The sequence below is a fragment of the Dipodomys merriami genome, unplaced genomic scaffold (genome assembly GCF_024711535.1).
Source record: "Dipodomys merriami isolate MVZ:Mamm:240054 unplaced genomic scaffold, mDipMer1.0.p SCAF_4, whole genome shotgun sequence".
In the NCBI taxonomy this organism is placed as follows: Eukaryota; Metazoa; Chordata; class Mammalia; order Rodentia; family Heteromyidae; genus Dipodomys; species Dipodomys merriami.
Window position 1 is genome coordinate 65,651,299 of NW_027205603.1, and position 15,412 is coordinate 65,666,710.

At 41.3% G+C, this 15,412-nt stretch overlaps 1 protein-coding gene across 1 annotated transcript in view; it reads left to right on the forward strand.

The window, feature by feature from the left end:
• The window catches only part of Grhl2 (grainyhead like transcription factor 2), a 133,090-nt gene that overhangs the window by 24,172 nt on the left and 93,506 nt on the right, over positions 1 to 15,412 (forward strand). Inside the window, exons 2-3 of the mRNA XM_069991154.1 lie at positions 6,506 to 6,701; positions 13,095 to 13,162. Coding sequence (XP_069847255.1) covers positions 6,506 to 6,701; positions 13,095 to 13,162 — 264 coding nt within the window. The remainder of the gene's footprint in view (positions 1 to 6,505; positions 6,702 to 13,094; positions 13,163 to 15,412) is intronic.

Genomic DNA, 15,412 nt, shown 5'->3' on the forward strand with positions numbered 1-15,412 from the left:
GACTGGAGATGAGCCAGAAGACAGGACACAAGAGAGGATCACGGAGACACGTGACATGGCCTCCTGGCATTTGGGCTGGTCAAGGCCTAAATATGGTCTGAGCAAGGCCCAGGTCCACAGGAAATTCCCAGTCCCAGGCACTGGACTGACAGATTCAGTAACCTATCATCCAAGTGGCCTCTTCCTGTCACAGAAATTGGGCTGTCCATTGTATTTGATTCAGGTGTGCATGACATTTTATTAGGCAATATTCTAACAGTTGTTCTGGAGCGTGTGTGTGTGTGTGTGTGTGTGTGTGTGTGTGTGTGTGTGTGTGTGTGTTTATGTGTGTGTGTTTTGTCAGTCATGGGGCTTAAACTCTGGGCCTGGACACTTCCCTCAGCTCTTCAGCTCAAGGCGAGTGCTCTACCACTTGAGCTACAGCACCACTTTCGGTTTTCTGGTGGTTTATTGGAAACAAGAGTCTCATGGTCTTTTCTGCCTGGACTGGCTTTGAACCACAATCCTCAGATCTCAGCCTCCTGATTAGCTAAGATTACAGGCATGAGCCACCAGCGCCCTGCATGTGTGTGTATTTTTAAAGCCTATTTTCCCCAGAGACAAGGAAGACAAGAAGGTGTTCACAGAGGGTCAAATAATAGAAGAAGTACAGTCCTGATTTCTGGTTTCCTTTAAGACTTTCAGGTCTATTTGACATCCTCTGGTTGAGGCACCACAGCCTCTAGGGCATATGAAGCCTAATTCCTGGAAAGCTTTGTGTCTCTTGCAACCCCACCTGTCTTTCTAACAGGCTGCTTTGGCTAACATCTGCTTGATTTGAGTGAGGCTGGACCAGGAAACAAATGTATCTTTCTCCATAACAGTGATGAGGCAACTCAGGCCCACAAATTTGTGGCTTATTCTCACTGATCATGTCACACAGCCAGCAGGATAGTCAATGGGCCCTAAAAGTCTTACAGCTCCCAGTGCCAACATGGTTTTCTTCCTTTAGAACTCAAGCTGTCCCCTGTGGTCTTGTCTTTGGCCACAGCATAGTATCTTTTCTTGATCCCTTCTGTACATTTTCCCCAAGTTGGAGACAACCAGCATCATGTGTGATCACCCTGGCTCAAACAATGTTACTATGTTCTATGTGACTTTTGCCACTATAAAATCATACAGACCCTATGAGGCTCACAAAAATTGTTTGGTACATGCATGCTTCTTCTTGTCCATTTTCTGTATTGGTTCTTTTGTATGGCCCAAGAAGGATGCTATAAATGTCCATATTTACATAGACATTTATAGCACATCTGCACACCTGCACAATTGTGATCATCCCTTCTGCTAAAATTTAATGGTGGAGGTAATGATTTTTCTCCAAAGGGTTTCTAAGTGGCAATTCTCCATTCTTTGGGCTTCTTTTCATATTGGGGAGATATTAGCAAGAACAACTTATAATTTCTCGCTATAGCCACTTCCTTTGCTGCTCTAGGTGAGGTACTGATCTAAGGATCTTTTGTTTCTTGGTTTTAGCCCCATGGGCCCAGATGTGTGACATGATACTGTGCGCCTTCATTGTGTAGTAGATTCCTTGGTCCATTTTGTTCTCTATAGCAGGAAGGCTGGTTGGTGATCATGACCCTAGCACTGTGATCCTTATGACCTAGTCTCTTGGAGCACATTGAGTTTGTCATCCCTTGTGTATTCTTCATCTGTAAAAGGGAGTAGGGTTACATTTTTTTTTTTAAACCACCATGATATCCTACTTCTTAGTGCTTTGCCAGCTTACTTTAAATGCTCAGTTAAGACTCCTCAAGTGAATGATAACTTAATTTTCAAAGAGCTAAAGTATTAGTGCTTCAGTATACACGCACATGCACACGTGTGCGCACACACACTAACTTCTTTGATTCATCACTCTATGGCATCTTTATTCTTGGACTTGTATAGGGGTTAGAGCCTTTTTTTTTTTTTAAGAGACCTCAAAGTGTGGGCCCTGGGATGTACTTGTTTTTAGCATTTGCAGGAGTAAGGAAACTTTATTTTTTCCCCAAGGACCATTTGAATATTTGTAATGTCGTTATAGACTGCACAAAATGATCAATAGTCAGATCAATAGTCAGAAGCATACAAAAACCATGTGTCATGTGCCATATGATTTCTTGGGCCTTATATGGCCCAAGGGCCAGAGGTTCCCCTACCTCTTTAGGGCAGTCTCTGACAATAAAATTACTTCAATAAATGAGTAAATGAGTCAGTGAATGAAAATTTCCATAGCATTAAGAACTTGGTCTGGGGCTGGGAAGGCGGCTCAGTGGTAGAACGCTTGCCTTGCATGCAGGAGGCCCTGGGTTCAATTCCTCAGCATCACATAAGCAAAAAGAAAAAAGCTGGAAGTGGTGCTGTGGCTCAAGTGTTAGAGCGCTAGCTTGAGCTGAAGAGCTGAAGGACAGCGCCCAGGCCCAGAGTTAGGCCCCATGACTGGACCCCCCTTCCCCCCCCCCCCCCAAAAAAAAGAACTTGGTCTGGATGACCAGTACTGTGTTCCCAACACCTAGATCAGGACAGCAGTTGGCTCAATAAATTTAGGGGAGTTAAGGGCATTTCTTGTGACTAGAGAAGGGGAGGGTTTTAGACTTGATCTTACAAGCTGTGGAGGCTCATACATTGTGGAAAATTGTGTTCTAGGAAGATCATCTCACCAGATCTCAATATGGAATACAGATAGGAAATTGTTTAGTTAGAGACATTAACAGTTAAGGCTAAATCTGCAATAAGGATAAGGTGACTGACTTTCTGCAAGGGAGATAGTTTTAGAAGGTGAAGCCAATATATGCAGCTTCCTGTTCTCCCTCAGCAAAGCTCTTGGTTCATGATGTTGTCATTACTGCCCTGAGGGAGGAGGAGGAGGAGGAAAAGGGGAAGGGAGAGGAGGGGAAGGAAGAGAAGGGAGAAGAGGGCTGATGTGGCTTAGTGATCTAGAGCCTTAGGTAACTTGCTGGTTATGATCTCAGATTGTCCTTCTCCTTCCCTTTCACCACTTCAGCTGGTGACTCATCTCTCAGCCTTGCTCCTTACATTCACAAAATGAAGCAGTGGGTCAAAGAAAACAAGAGGGAAAAAGGAGTTGTATGTGTGAGTTCCCATGCATTTGCCTTGCTGAGAATTCTCTGCCACTCACCTCTGTTCTCCAAAGACTGTCCCAGAGAGTTCACTCTTGGGAGTTCACGCTTGATCACACTTCTGTGCTCAGGACTTCTCTGAACACCGCACACCTGAAGTTTCACAGAGGATATTTAAGAAAGTGACTAAAGCAGAATGAGAATTGTCACTCCTGATGATCAGTAATGGCAGCACAGAAAGTGTCTCTAACGTTGGTAAAAAGGTGCTCTGTGGAACGTTTCTTTACAAAGTCTATATATTTGCTCAGTGTACCAGAGAGATTACTTTCCTTTTATTAAAGCAGACTTCATTCAATAGCACTCTGTCCTGGAGAAAGAATAATCTATGAATCCAAAATCCAAAATCACAGGCACTGGTGGCTGGCTCATGCCTGTAATCCTAGCTACTCAAGAGGCTGAGATTTGAGAACTGCAGAGCCAGCCCATGCAGGAACATCCGTGAGACTTTTTTTTTTTGTCTGTCATGGGGCTTGAACTCTGGGCCTGGACCACTGTTAGCTCAAGGATAGTGATCTACCACTTGAGCCACAGCACCACTTCCCGTTTTCTGGTGGTTTATTGGAGATAAGAGTCTCAGGACCCAAAGCCACACCTTATGAGAGCCTCAACAGATGTAAAAGAAAAGGCCTACTGATATATTGTACTTTCAGACTCCAAAACAGAGATGAAATAAAATCACTTTATGCATTATTATGTCTCTGATATTTTTTTTTTTTGTAGAAATCAGCATGGACTCTTAAAACCCATAACTCCCCGCCCCCCCCCCAAAAAAAAAGAGTCTCATGGAGTTTCCTGCCCAGGCTGGCTTTGAACCTTGATCCTTAGATCTCAGCCTCCTGTGTAGCTAGCATTACAGACGTGAGCCACCGGTGCCCAGCTTCTGTGAGACGCATTTCCAATTAATAACCAGAAAACCCGAGGTGGCACTGTGGCTCAAGTGGTAGAGTACTACTAGCCTTGAACTGAGAAGCTCAGGGACAGCACCAGGCCCAGAATTCAAGCCCCATGACCACTGACAAAAAAAAAAAAAAATCCAAAGTTAGTGTACAGTGAAATGGGGCGTGGGGAGCATGACATAAAAATCCTTTTGAGCCATCAACATGTGAAAAGAAATATTTGGTCCCATTGCGATTTCCGAGAATATTTAATTATACATGGATTCACCCACAGTTTTATCCTAAGGGAAAGGCTGATAGATTTCCTAAATTCCTGAGTAAACATCTGTGTCAGGAACAGATGACACAGTCATTGAGATTTAGCAGGGGAGAGTAGAACTTTAGGAAGGAAGACTCAAGACAAAAACCTTTCCAGTAAATCAGGCTGCTAGCTAGTGTGATCCCTCACTTGGGCTTTAGTCTGGATAACAGTCAGTGTTGTAACTAATATTCCTCCCTTCAGCAAGAGAGACTAAAAATCCTCAGTCCTGGTGCTTGTACTCAGGACTGGGCACTGTCCCTGAGCTTTTTTTTTTTTGCTCAAGGCTAGCACTCTACCACTGGAGCCACAGCTCCACTTCTAGCTTTTTGGTAGTTAATTGGAGATAAGAATCTCACAGACTAGGATTACAGGCCTGAGTGACAGGGGCCTCACTCAAAATTCTCCTTTTCATTTTGATAAGTCACTGCATATACTGATATTTTGACTTTATGATGATAATACAAAAGCAACCTATTTAAGATTTCCTTCCTTCCTTCCTTCTTTTCATGGTGCTGGAGTTTGAACTCAGGGCCTTGTGCTTTCTGCCACTTGAGTCCTCCTCCCTGCCTAGCAGTAAAGGGTTTTCTCACATATTGTAAGACACCTAATTATACACATTCTTCCCAGTTCATTTGTAATTGAGTCAGTGTTCTCTTGTTCTTCCCAATCAGTTCAACCAAACTATTGGCACAAAGACCAGAGACCTAAAGACTATCTAACCTAGAGCCCCCTTTACTAAGTGTGTATTTCCCATTCCACTCCCCAGCCCTGAAAGATCTTAGATCAGCGTCCTTTTCTGACCTCACAGATGCATGGCACCATGCCAACATGAAAAGGGCTTTTAATACATTCTTTGCTGAGAGTTCCTTCCATTTCTCCATCACAAAATAAGCTAAGGACCATCCAACATTGGACAAGCCTGAAGAACTGCCAGCAACAGAATCTCTCATAATTGCATGATCATCAAGGTCTTGGTTGAATTTCCATTGACTTCTCTTGGTGATACAGTCACTGGTACTGTCATTGCCAATGTCATGTTGTTACTAAAATACAATATCACAGTGTTCTATTTTGGTTCTGTTTCACTGAATAAGCAAAAGAGCCAGAAATTGATTGACAGGGCTTCTCTAGACTCTCGTTCGGCACTTTGAGTTCCAACATGGACAGCAGCTGAGGATGTCATGGTCTTTGGGTATTTATGCTGTTAGGCTCATCTGCATTGTGATATTGCCTGTGAACTGCTGCTTTCTGTATACAAGGTTGACTTGGTTAGAATTAATTGACTATACTTCCTTTCTATCTGCAATTCTCCAGATGCCTTCCTCAGCCTCCACAATGGTCTTTATAACCTATACCACCTACATATAGTAGAATACTATACAACCCTGGATTCTTACACAGAGGCCTACTCATTACTTACTACTGTTCCCTATCCATAGTGTTATATTATCCATATATACTATGCTGTGTTTGCCTGATAGCTTATATTGCCACTTTTAATTATGAGAATTTATCATTGTAAGCATAAATTGAACTAGAGGAAAGTGATTTTTAATGCTTATTAACATATTGATTACATTGAAAATATCACACATGGTTTCAATTAGAGCTCAGTTAAATGAAACCTGTTCTTACAGGGTTCCCTTCTAGTATTCACTAATGAAGAATAATTAAACTACTTGGATGGAACCAAGTTTGAAGGAGGCTAATACAATACTACAGTATTTATACAGCCTCTAAAAGACTCTTGTGTGTGTCTGGGGCTTGAACTCAAGGCCTGAGCATGGTCTCTGAGCTTTTTTTTTGTTCAAGGGTAGAATTCTACTATTTGAGCTACAACTCTGCTTCCAGCTTTTTTGGAGATAATTGGACTTTCTTGCCTAGACTGGTTTTGAACCTTGATCCTCAGGTCTCAGCCTCCTCAGTAGCTAGGATTAAAGGCACAAGCCACTGGTGCCTGGCTTCATCTTACTTTTCATGGCTAGTGAAAAAAAGAACTCAAATGACTTTAGTTTTACTCTTCTTCTATTTCTTTCTAATTTTGGGGGCGATATTCATGCCTTTTCACCATGTGAAAGTGTATGATTGGTGACCAAAAGGAAAATTCTCCAATAATGAGTGTCCTGTTTCTCTTATTTTCATAGTAATAAAAGACTAGTGGCCTTGGTGCCCATGCCCACTGATCCTCCGTTCAATTCTCGAAGAGCCTACACCAGTGAGGATGAAGCCTGGAAGTCCTACCTGGAGAATCCCCTGACAGCTGCCACCAAGGCCATGATGAGCATTAATGGTGATGAGGACAGCGCTGCGGCCCTTGGGCTGCTCTATGACTATTACAAGGTAGGACCCCGGTCTTGCCTCCTCTTCCTGCTCAAAGGGTGACAAGGGAGAGTCTTCATTCTAGGCCAGTGGACTTACATGGATTTTAGCCTCTTCCTGTTCTTACTGCCTCCTCACCCCCATCTATGAAGCACAACTTCACACCAGTGCAAAGGAAAGTTTTAATTTTGCAGCAATTATTTCTTATATCCTTGCATAAATATATAATTCCTACTTAGCATCATTTTATCCATACTCCCTGGCTGTCACTTTTTACTTTATGGTTATAATTTTTTTTTTTTTTTTTGGTCCGGTCATGGCCTGAACTCTGGGCCTGGGCGCTGTTCAGCTCAAGGCTAGCGCTCTACCACTTGAGCCAAAGTGCCACTTCCGGCTTTTTTCTTTTTGCTTATGTGGTGCTGAGGAATTGAACTCAGGGCCTCAGGCATGCAAGGCAAGCGCTCTACCACTGAGCCACCTTCCCAGCCCCATGGTTATAATTTTTAATGAATAAAGTATATTCTATTCTGGATAATAATTTAGGCAGGGTTCATCTGTTGAGCACTTAGGTTGCCTCTAGAACGTTTGGTTTCCTAAGAAACATTCAGTTATTTTAGAACTTTCAGTCTTATAAGAACATTCTAATAATGAATGCTTTTGTGAAAGTCTTACAACTATTTGAACCCTTAATTCTCCATTTGTTTCCATTGGCATTAAGCTTTTTTTTTTTTTGTTGGTCATGGGGCCTGAACTCTGAGCCTGGGCACTGTCCCTCAGCTCTTCAGCTCAAGGCTAGCGCTCTACCACTTGAGCTATAGCGCCACTTCTGGCTTTTTCTGTTTATGTGGTTCTGAGGAATCCAACCCAGGGCCTCAGGCATGCAAGGCAAGCACTCTACCACTAAGCCACTTTCCAGTCCCCGCATTAAGCTTTTATGTAACACAAAACATAGCAGAGAAAATAACAACAACAACAACAACAATAAGCCCTTCCACACAGCACTTAGAAGCCAGGAATATTTCAAGAAGCTGAGCAAGAAATGAGTCTGTCTCATGTGTGAAGGACTGTATCCAGTTGAACTTGACTCAATAGTTGTAGCATAAACAATCAACATGGTGAATGAGGAGATGCTTTGCTTGCTTCGATGGTGAACACCTTTGGCTTATGCTAGGATTGACATGAAGATGAGGGTATCTTGTGCTGGGTGGGCACAGTGAACTCTTAGTTTGGGATAAGATTGAATCATATTTTTCTTCCTCTCTCCATTGTGGAAAAATCATCATTGGAGACCAAACCACCATGAAGAGCAGTTTCCTTCAAGTGCTCTACCACTTGAGCCACAGCATTGCTTCCAGTTTTCTGGTAGTTAATTGGAGATAAGAGTCTCATGGACTTTCCTGCCTGGGCTGGCTTTGAACCTCCATCCTCAGATCTCAGCCTCCTGAGTAGCTAGGATTACAGGCATGAGCCACCAGCACTTAGATTCGTTACAACCTTTTAAAAACTTTTATCATATTAAACCAGTCTTTCAGCTAATAGCTTTAAAGAAATATATTGTTCGTATTTTTTTGTCACTGTGAAATAGATACAATTTCAAATATCTATTAGATAGTAGTTTTGTTGTATTAATGAGGAAAAGAAGTCTATCCTGAAACAAAAATAATTAGTAATTTACAAAACAATGTATTTCACTTCTCCTAGGTACAGAGGATAGTTATTAGTAATATGGCTAACTGAGTATGAAGAATTTTGGTACCTAGATAACTTCTCTTCCACATTTGTTAATATTTGAAGGAAAGTTGGAACTTTTTATAAACATTTTGAGTTGCAGAGTAGGGGAGTTTATATAAATCTACAACTTTATATACCAAATCTTTACAAACTTTATATACCAACTTTATATACCAACTTTATATACCAAACTTTTTATACCAAATCTACAACTCATTCTGTTGAATTAATACTTTCTGAAACTTAGTTACGTGGCTCTTTTTATTTCATGCAAGATTTACTGTCTTTTATCTTGGAACATCTTAGTGCCTATAGAAAGACTGGTCTTTCCAACTCTATTTTCATATTATCATTTTGAGGCCTTTGTCAGTTGTGTAACTGACAAATTTATATGGTGGAATGAGAATTATAATAAAGTTAAATGTCCTGTGAGGATAAATCTTTTTCCTAAATGATATGTCTATGAAAAAACAAAGAATATTCTCCTTTTTTTGAGTATACGTTTTGGCAACTTGAATTATTGTAATAATTGCTATTTTTCTCTACCTCTTTGTAAATATGAACTGATGCTTTTTTTTGGCCAAGGTCATCATTTTCGCTCATTTCTTTTGGAGGGTGAATATCAAAGGCACAAGGAATTTTGTGTCCTGGTTGGAAGGGGAAAAGGTGAGGAATACTCAAAAATTGAGAAGAAAGTGATCTTGCAATAGTCTGTTGAAGGGACCATAAAGAAGTGTGTTATTGAGCTGGGCACTGATGGCTCATGCCTATAATCCTAGCAACTGAGGAGGATGAGATTTGGAGGATTGCAGTTAGAAGCAAGTCTGGTTAAAATAGTTTCCTATATTCCACCTCCGAAATAACCAGCAAAAAGCCAGCCTGGAAGCATGGCTCAAATAGTAGATCATCCACTGAGCAAGCAAACTGAGCAAGCAAGGCAAGGAAGCATGATGCCCTGAGTTCATGCTGTAGTACCAGCCAAGAGGGGGAAAAAAGTAAAGTATCATCTTTGGTGGAAGTTCTTCCTTTCCTGGTGGCACCTAATAAATTCCTACCGGCAGTTCAGCTTTGCCTCAGTACCTTTTTTGTCTGTGTGCCAGTCCTGGGGCTTGAACTCAGGTATTAGTACTGTCCCTGAGGTTGGTTGGTTTGTTTGTTTTTGCTCAAGGCTAGCTCTCTACCACTTGAACCACAGTTCCACTTATGGCTTTTGGTGATTAATTGGAAATGAGAGTCTCACAAACTTTCCTGCCCAGGCTGCCTTTGAATCCTGATCCTCAGATCTCAGTCTCCTGAGTTGCAAGGAGTACAGATGTGAACTGCCGGTGCCTGGCAAAGATATAGAATTTTTGGTTTTGGTTGTGGAGCTTGAACTAAGGGCCTGGGCGCTATCCCTGAGCATTTTTTTTTTTTTTTTTAAGTTCAAGGCTAGTATTCTACCACTTTGAGCCCCAGCACCACTTCTGGTTGTCTGGTAGTTAACTGGAGATAAGAATCTCATGGACTTCCTTACCTGGGCTGGCTTTGAATCTCTATCCTTATATTATACAGAAAATGCTTCTAAACAATAAGTAATAAATAGAAATAATAAGTTTTCCTGGTGAAGTTGGCTGTGCCAGAGGGCACAACATTGCAGGCAGGGTTGGGGAGATAGGGTCTTCTTCTAAATACTACTTTCTCCTTACCACTTTAGTTAAAAAAATTATTTATATTTGTATTATCTTTAAGTGATTGCACAAAGGGATTGCCATTCAACAAAGCTGTTTATGAGTCTTATTTTATTTTGTTTTTTGTTGGTCATGGGGCTTGAACTCTGGGCCTGGGTGCTGTCTCTGAGCTCTCCAGCTCAAGGAGAGCACTCTACCACTTGAGCCACAGAGCCTATGAGTGCAATGCATCTTGATCGATGCATTGCTTTCTCGTTCATCATTCTCTCTCTCCTTACCACTTAGAAAAGTGGTAATATATACATTAACACCAAAGTGACCATTTCAACCATTTCAAGTGCACAGTTCAGCAGCACTAAGGACATTTTCATTATTGTGCAACTCTCCTCCATCTCTCTCCATAATGTTCATCTTTCTAGACTGAAACTCTACGCATTCAATACTAACTCCCATCCTCTCTTCCGACACCTACTGCTGAGCTCTGTTGTACCTTTGGCCTCTTCCAGTTTCACTGTTCTGAGTACCACATATAAGTGGAATTACATAATATTTGTTCCTTGGTATGTGGTTTAATTCATTTAGCATAGAATATCTTAAAGGTTTATTCATTGTGGCTTGTGGCAGAGTTGCATGTTGTTTAATGTCAGACTAATATTCTGTTGTGTGACTATACCACATTTTGTTTATCCATTCATCTGTTGATAACCATTGGGTTGTTTATACTTTGAGCTATTGAATAATGTTGTGATGAATATCACTGTACTGGGTACTGAAAATTTATGTTTATCATCTTCAGTACATCTTCAGTACTAGAACTATGTTGTTTTTATTTCTGTCTGGTACTTAGCAAGACCTGACACATTATAGACTCTCAAAAACTGTCATATGAACAAAGGGCTCATAATTTATTTTTATTTAACAAATACTTGTAAATGACTACACATTCTCATTACTTTAAAATGTAACTCATTTAATTTTAGTGCATACCTAGTTTATAAATGGGAAAACTAGGACCAGATTTTGTTAGTGGTCAAGATGGGAGTTGAATTCAGGAAATTAAAATCTAGATTGTGTGTGTGTGTGTGTGTGTGTGTGCGCGCGTGCGGGTGTGCAACAGTCCTGGGGCTTGAACTCAGTGTCTGGACACACATCTTTTTTTTTTTGGTCAGTCATGGGGCTTGAACTCTGGGCCTGGGCTCTGTCCCTCAGCTCTTCAGCTCAACATGAGCGCTCTACCACTTGAGCCACAGCGCCTCTTCTGGTTTTCTGGTGGTTTATTGGAGATAAGAGTCTCAAAGCCTTTTCGAACTGGGCTGGCTTTGAACCGCAGTCCTCAGATCTCAGCCTCCTGTGTAGCTAGGATTACAGGCGTGAGCCACTGGTGCCCGGCTTTTTTTTTTTTTTTTTTTTTTTTTTTTGCATAAAGCTTGTTGTACTTTATCACTTGAGACACAGTTCCACTTTCAGGTTTTTGGTGGTTAATTGGAGATAAGCGTCTCATGGACATTCATGCTTAGGTTAACTTCTAATTATGATCCTCAGATCTCAGCCTCCTCAGTAGATAGGATTTCAGGTTTGAGCCACTGGTAACCAGCTCAAACTCGAGATCTTGACTCTTGGCCTCCTGCTCCCCATCTCTTTAGTCCATCTGTCTAGGCTTGCATACCTGTGTGGGTGAGTGAAAACCAGGGGCATTACTGGGGGAGTCTAGCAGAGGAATGCTTCTCACAATGTGCTTTCATCTTAATGTATTGAGGCTGCATTTTGGGGGTGGGGTCAACAAGTTTGGCTAAAATCTATAATAAAATCTATAGAGGAAGAAGAAGAAGAAGAAAAAGAAGAAGAAGGAGGAGGAGGAGGAGGAGGAGAAGGAGAAGGAGAAGGAGAAAAAGAAGAAGAAGCAGCAGCAGCAGCAGCAAAAAACTCAGCTAACCAAACAATCCAAACATACTTACTTTTATGTTTGGAAACTATGAGAAAGGATCCATGGTACAGTCAGGAGATTAAATGCTATCAGAAACATAGCTGACATTTTTCAGTAATATGTTGGGATTATGAAAAAGAACGAAATAGGTTAGAAAAAAAATGTGAATTAGTGGTAGAGTGCTTGCCTAGCATCCATGGAGCCCTGGGTTCAATTCCTCAGTACCACATAACATAAAAAGCCAGAAGTGGCGCTGTGTCTCAAGTGGTAGAGTGCTAGACTTGAGCAAAAGATGCCAACGGCCTGAGTTCAAGCCAGGACTGGCCAAAAAAATTAAAAAAGAAAAAAAAATGTGAAGATAAAACAATAAGCTTTGTAGGAAGGGTGACATAGTGTGAGATACTTGTGCCTTTACTAGCTGACAGTGCGGCTCCTACCTAACTTTTCTCTCCTTTACCCTAAGTCAAGACTGTTCCGCAGACTGCTGTTGTAATTCTGTGATCACATGCTGTGTCTACTCAAAGGCACTGATGTTCGGATTCACCGTATACACATTACTTTTCTCCCTTCATCCGTCCCCTAGGAGGGGATGGCCTGGAGGTAACAGGGCCAGGAAGAGTTGCTTAGGTCCAATTTCCTAAATGGAATGAATCATGTTTGTTGTGACCCCATGTTTCTCACCAGCCCTTTGTCTCTGGTGCCATTGTTGTGACTCACTTTTTTTTGGTTCAAGTCCTGGGGCTTGAACTCAGAGCGTAGGCACTGTCTTTGAGGTTTTGTGCTCAAGGCTAGAACACATCTCTACTTCCAGCTTTTTTGCTGGTTAATTGGAAATAAGAGTCTCACGACTTTCCTTCCTGGTCTAGCTTTGAACCACAATCCTCAGATTTCAGCCTCCTGAGTGGTAAGATTGTAGGCATAAGCCAGAAGTGCCCAGCGCTACTCAACTTTAACCATCCTCTGACAATATCCATCTTACTCCTCTTTCCTAGAGAACCTTCTATTTAATTTTGCATATTCTGGTGTCTAATCCAGTACATGAACACAGTTGCTTCAATATAAGTCTGACTGATGAATGGTGATTCTTTTCAGGTTCCTCGAGACAAGAGGCTGCTGTCTGTAAGCAAAGCAAGCGAGAGCCAAGAAGACCAGGATAAAAGGTATGATTTATGTAAAGGAATATATCTGGTTCCTAAAAATAACTTTCACTTATTTATTTGTTTTGAGGTAAGATGGATATCAAAAGCTTTGCCTACTGTCATTTGGAATCTGGATCAAAACTTCACTCATTAGGGAGATCAGACTGCAGTGGGTTTCTTGCTGTTGTTGTAGGTATTGTGTGTTTGTTTTGTTTTGTTTTTGATTTGTTCCCCTGTAATCCTAGATACTCAGGAAACTGAGACCTAGAGGATCATGGTTCTAAGTTAGCCAAGGTAGAAAAGTCTGAGATTTCCCTCTCTAATTAACCAGCAAAAAGCAGGGCTCAAGTGGTAGAGCACCAGCCAGGAACAAGCAAGTTGATTAAGTGCAGGATTTTACATTGAAGCCCTGTTATCATAGCAAAAGAATGACAGAAACAAAAACATGATGTTTGACTCTTGTGTCTCCTACTGATCTGACCATGAAAATAGGTTATTGCTTAAAGTCAAATGTCTAAAGAGTGGTGGTTTTATCCCCTAGAGGATTATTTTATAGGATTGTATCTATGGATCAAGGAGAGACTCAGAGCATTCAGATCCTTTTCTGTTGACTTTGTTCTTGTGGAGCCATTTTATCCTCAAGCTTCACTTTGAAGTTTTACTTTTAAGACTGTTTGATAGGTAAGCTTTGGACATTTTCTTTCCTTTTCCTTTTTTTTTTTTTTTTTTTAAAGCAAATAGGAATGGTGAGGTCTCAATTCTTAGAACAACCAATTTCATTCAAATATTTCTCCCAATGAGCGATACCCTTCAGCCCCAGAAAGCACATGATAGATTGAAAAAGATAAAAACAAACACAGAAAAGTCCTAATTATCCAAGACAGGGGCCCATGCAAACGTATTTTCTTTTAATACTATTCAGAATAATAGTAGATAACTGTCCTCCTGCCCAATTTACTGACTAGAGGAATTCCTGGTAAAATTCTTTTTCTTTTTTTTTTTTTTTTTGTCGGTCGTGGGGCTTGAACTCTGGGCCTGGGTGCTGTCCCTCAGCTCTTCAGCTCAAGGCGAGCACTCTACCACTTGAGCTACAGCACCACTTCCCGTTTTCTGGTGGTTTATTGGAGATAGGAGTCTCACGGTCTCTCCTGCACGGGCTGGCTTTGAACTGTGATCCTCAGATCTCAGTCTCCTGAGTAGCTAGGATTACAGGCGTGAGCCACCAGTGCCCGGCTAAAATTATTTTTCTATCAGTAGTAATGTTTCATTAACAAATTCCAGTTTGCTTCTGCTTTCTCCCAGAATGCTTTAGTATAAATGAAAGTATTTTATTCTTGCCTTTTCTTAACTTTCTAAACCCTTTCCCTTCTCTCTGTATCAGCCAGGAGGTCAGAGATCTTATTATATATAAGCCAGTGCAACATTTCCTTAAGCTCCAAAGAAATGCAAAGGGGCTCAAGATATCTAGAAGCTTCTTTCTTTCTTTCTTTCTTGCTTGCTTGCTTGCTTGCTTTGTTACTTTCTTTCTTTCTTTTTCTTTTCTTTTCTTTTCTTGTCGGTTTTGGGGCTTGAACTCTGGGCCTGGGCGCTGTCCCTGTGCTCTACAGTTCAAGACGAGCGCTCTACTGCTTGAGCCACAGCACCACTTCTGGTTTTCTAGTGGTTTATTGGAGATAACAGTCTTCATGGATTTTCCTGCCCAGGCTGGCTTTGAACCGCGATCCTCAGATCTCAGCCTCCTGAGTAGCTAGGATTACAGGTGTGAGCCACCACTGCCTGGCTTATTATTTCTTGATTTAGTAAAAAATGTTGTAGTGATAAGTTGTTATCTTTTTCCCCCTTAAAGCCCGCAGAAGGGTGAAAATATCTTTCCCATCACTCCTTCAAATTACCCAGTTTATTATCCCTGTCTTTTCACCCTTAAGAATCTGAGCAACATCTGCATTATATTTGATTTTATGATTTTTAAAAATCGCTCATCTGAACCAGTCCTCCCTATTTTCTTCTGTTTTGTTTTTGTTCCTTGACTTGCTATCTAATTTGTGTTGGTAAGGGCTGTTAGATTCTGGTTTGTCGTCTTTTTTTTTTTTTTTTTTTTTGCCTGTTGTGGGGCTTGAACTCTGGGCCTGGGTACTGTCCCTCAGCTCTTCAGCTCAAAGCTAGTGCTCTACCACTTGGGCCACAGTGCCTACTTTCTGCTTATGTGGTGCTGAGGAATCGAACCCAGGGCCTCATGCATGTGAGGCAAGCACTCTACCACTGAGTCACCTT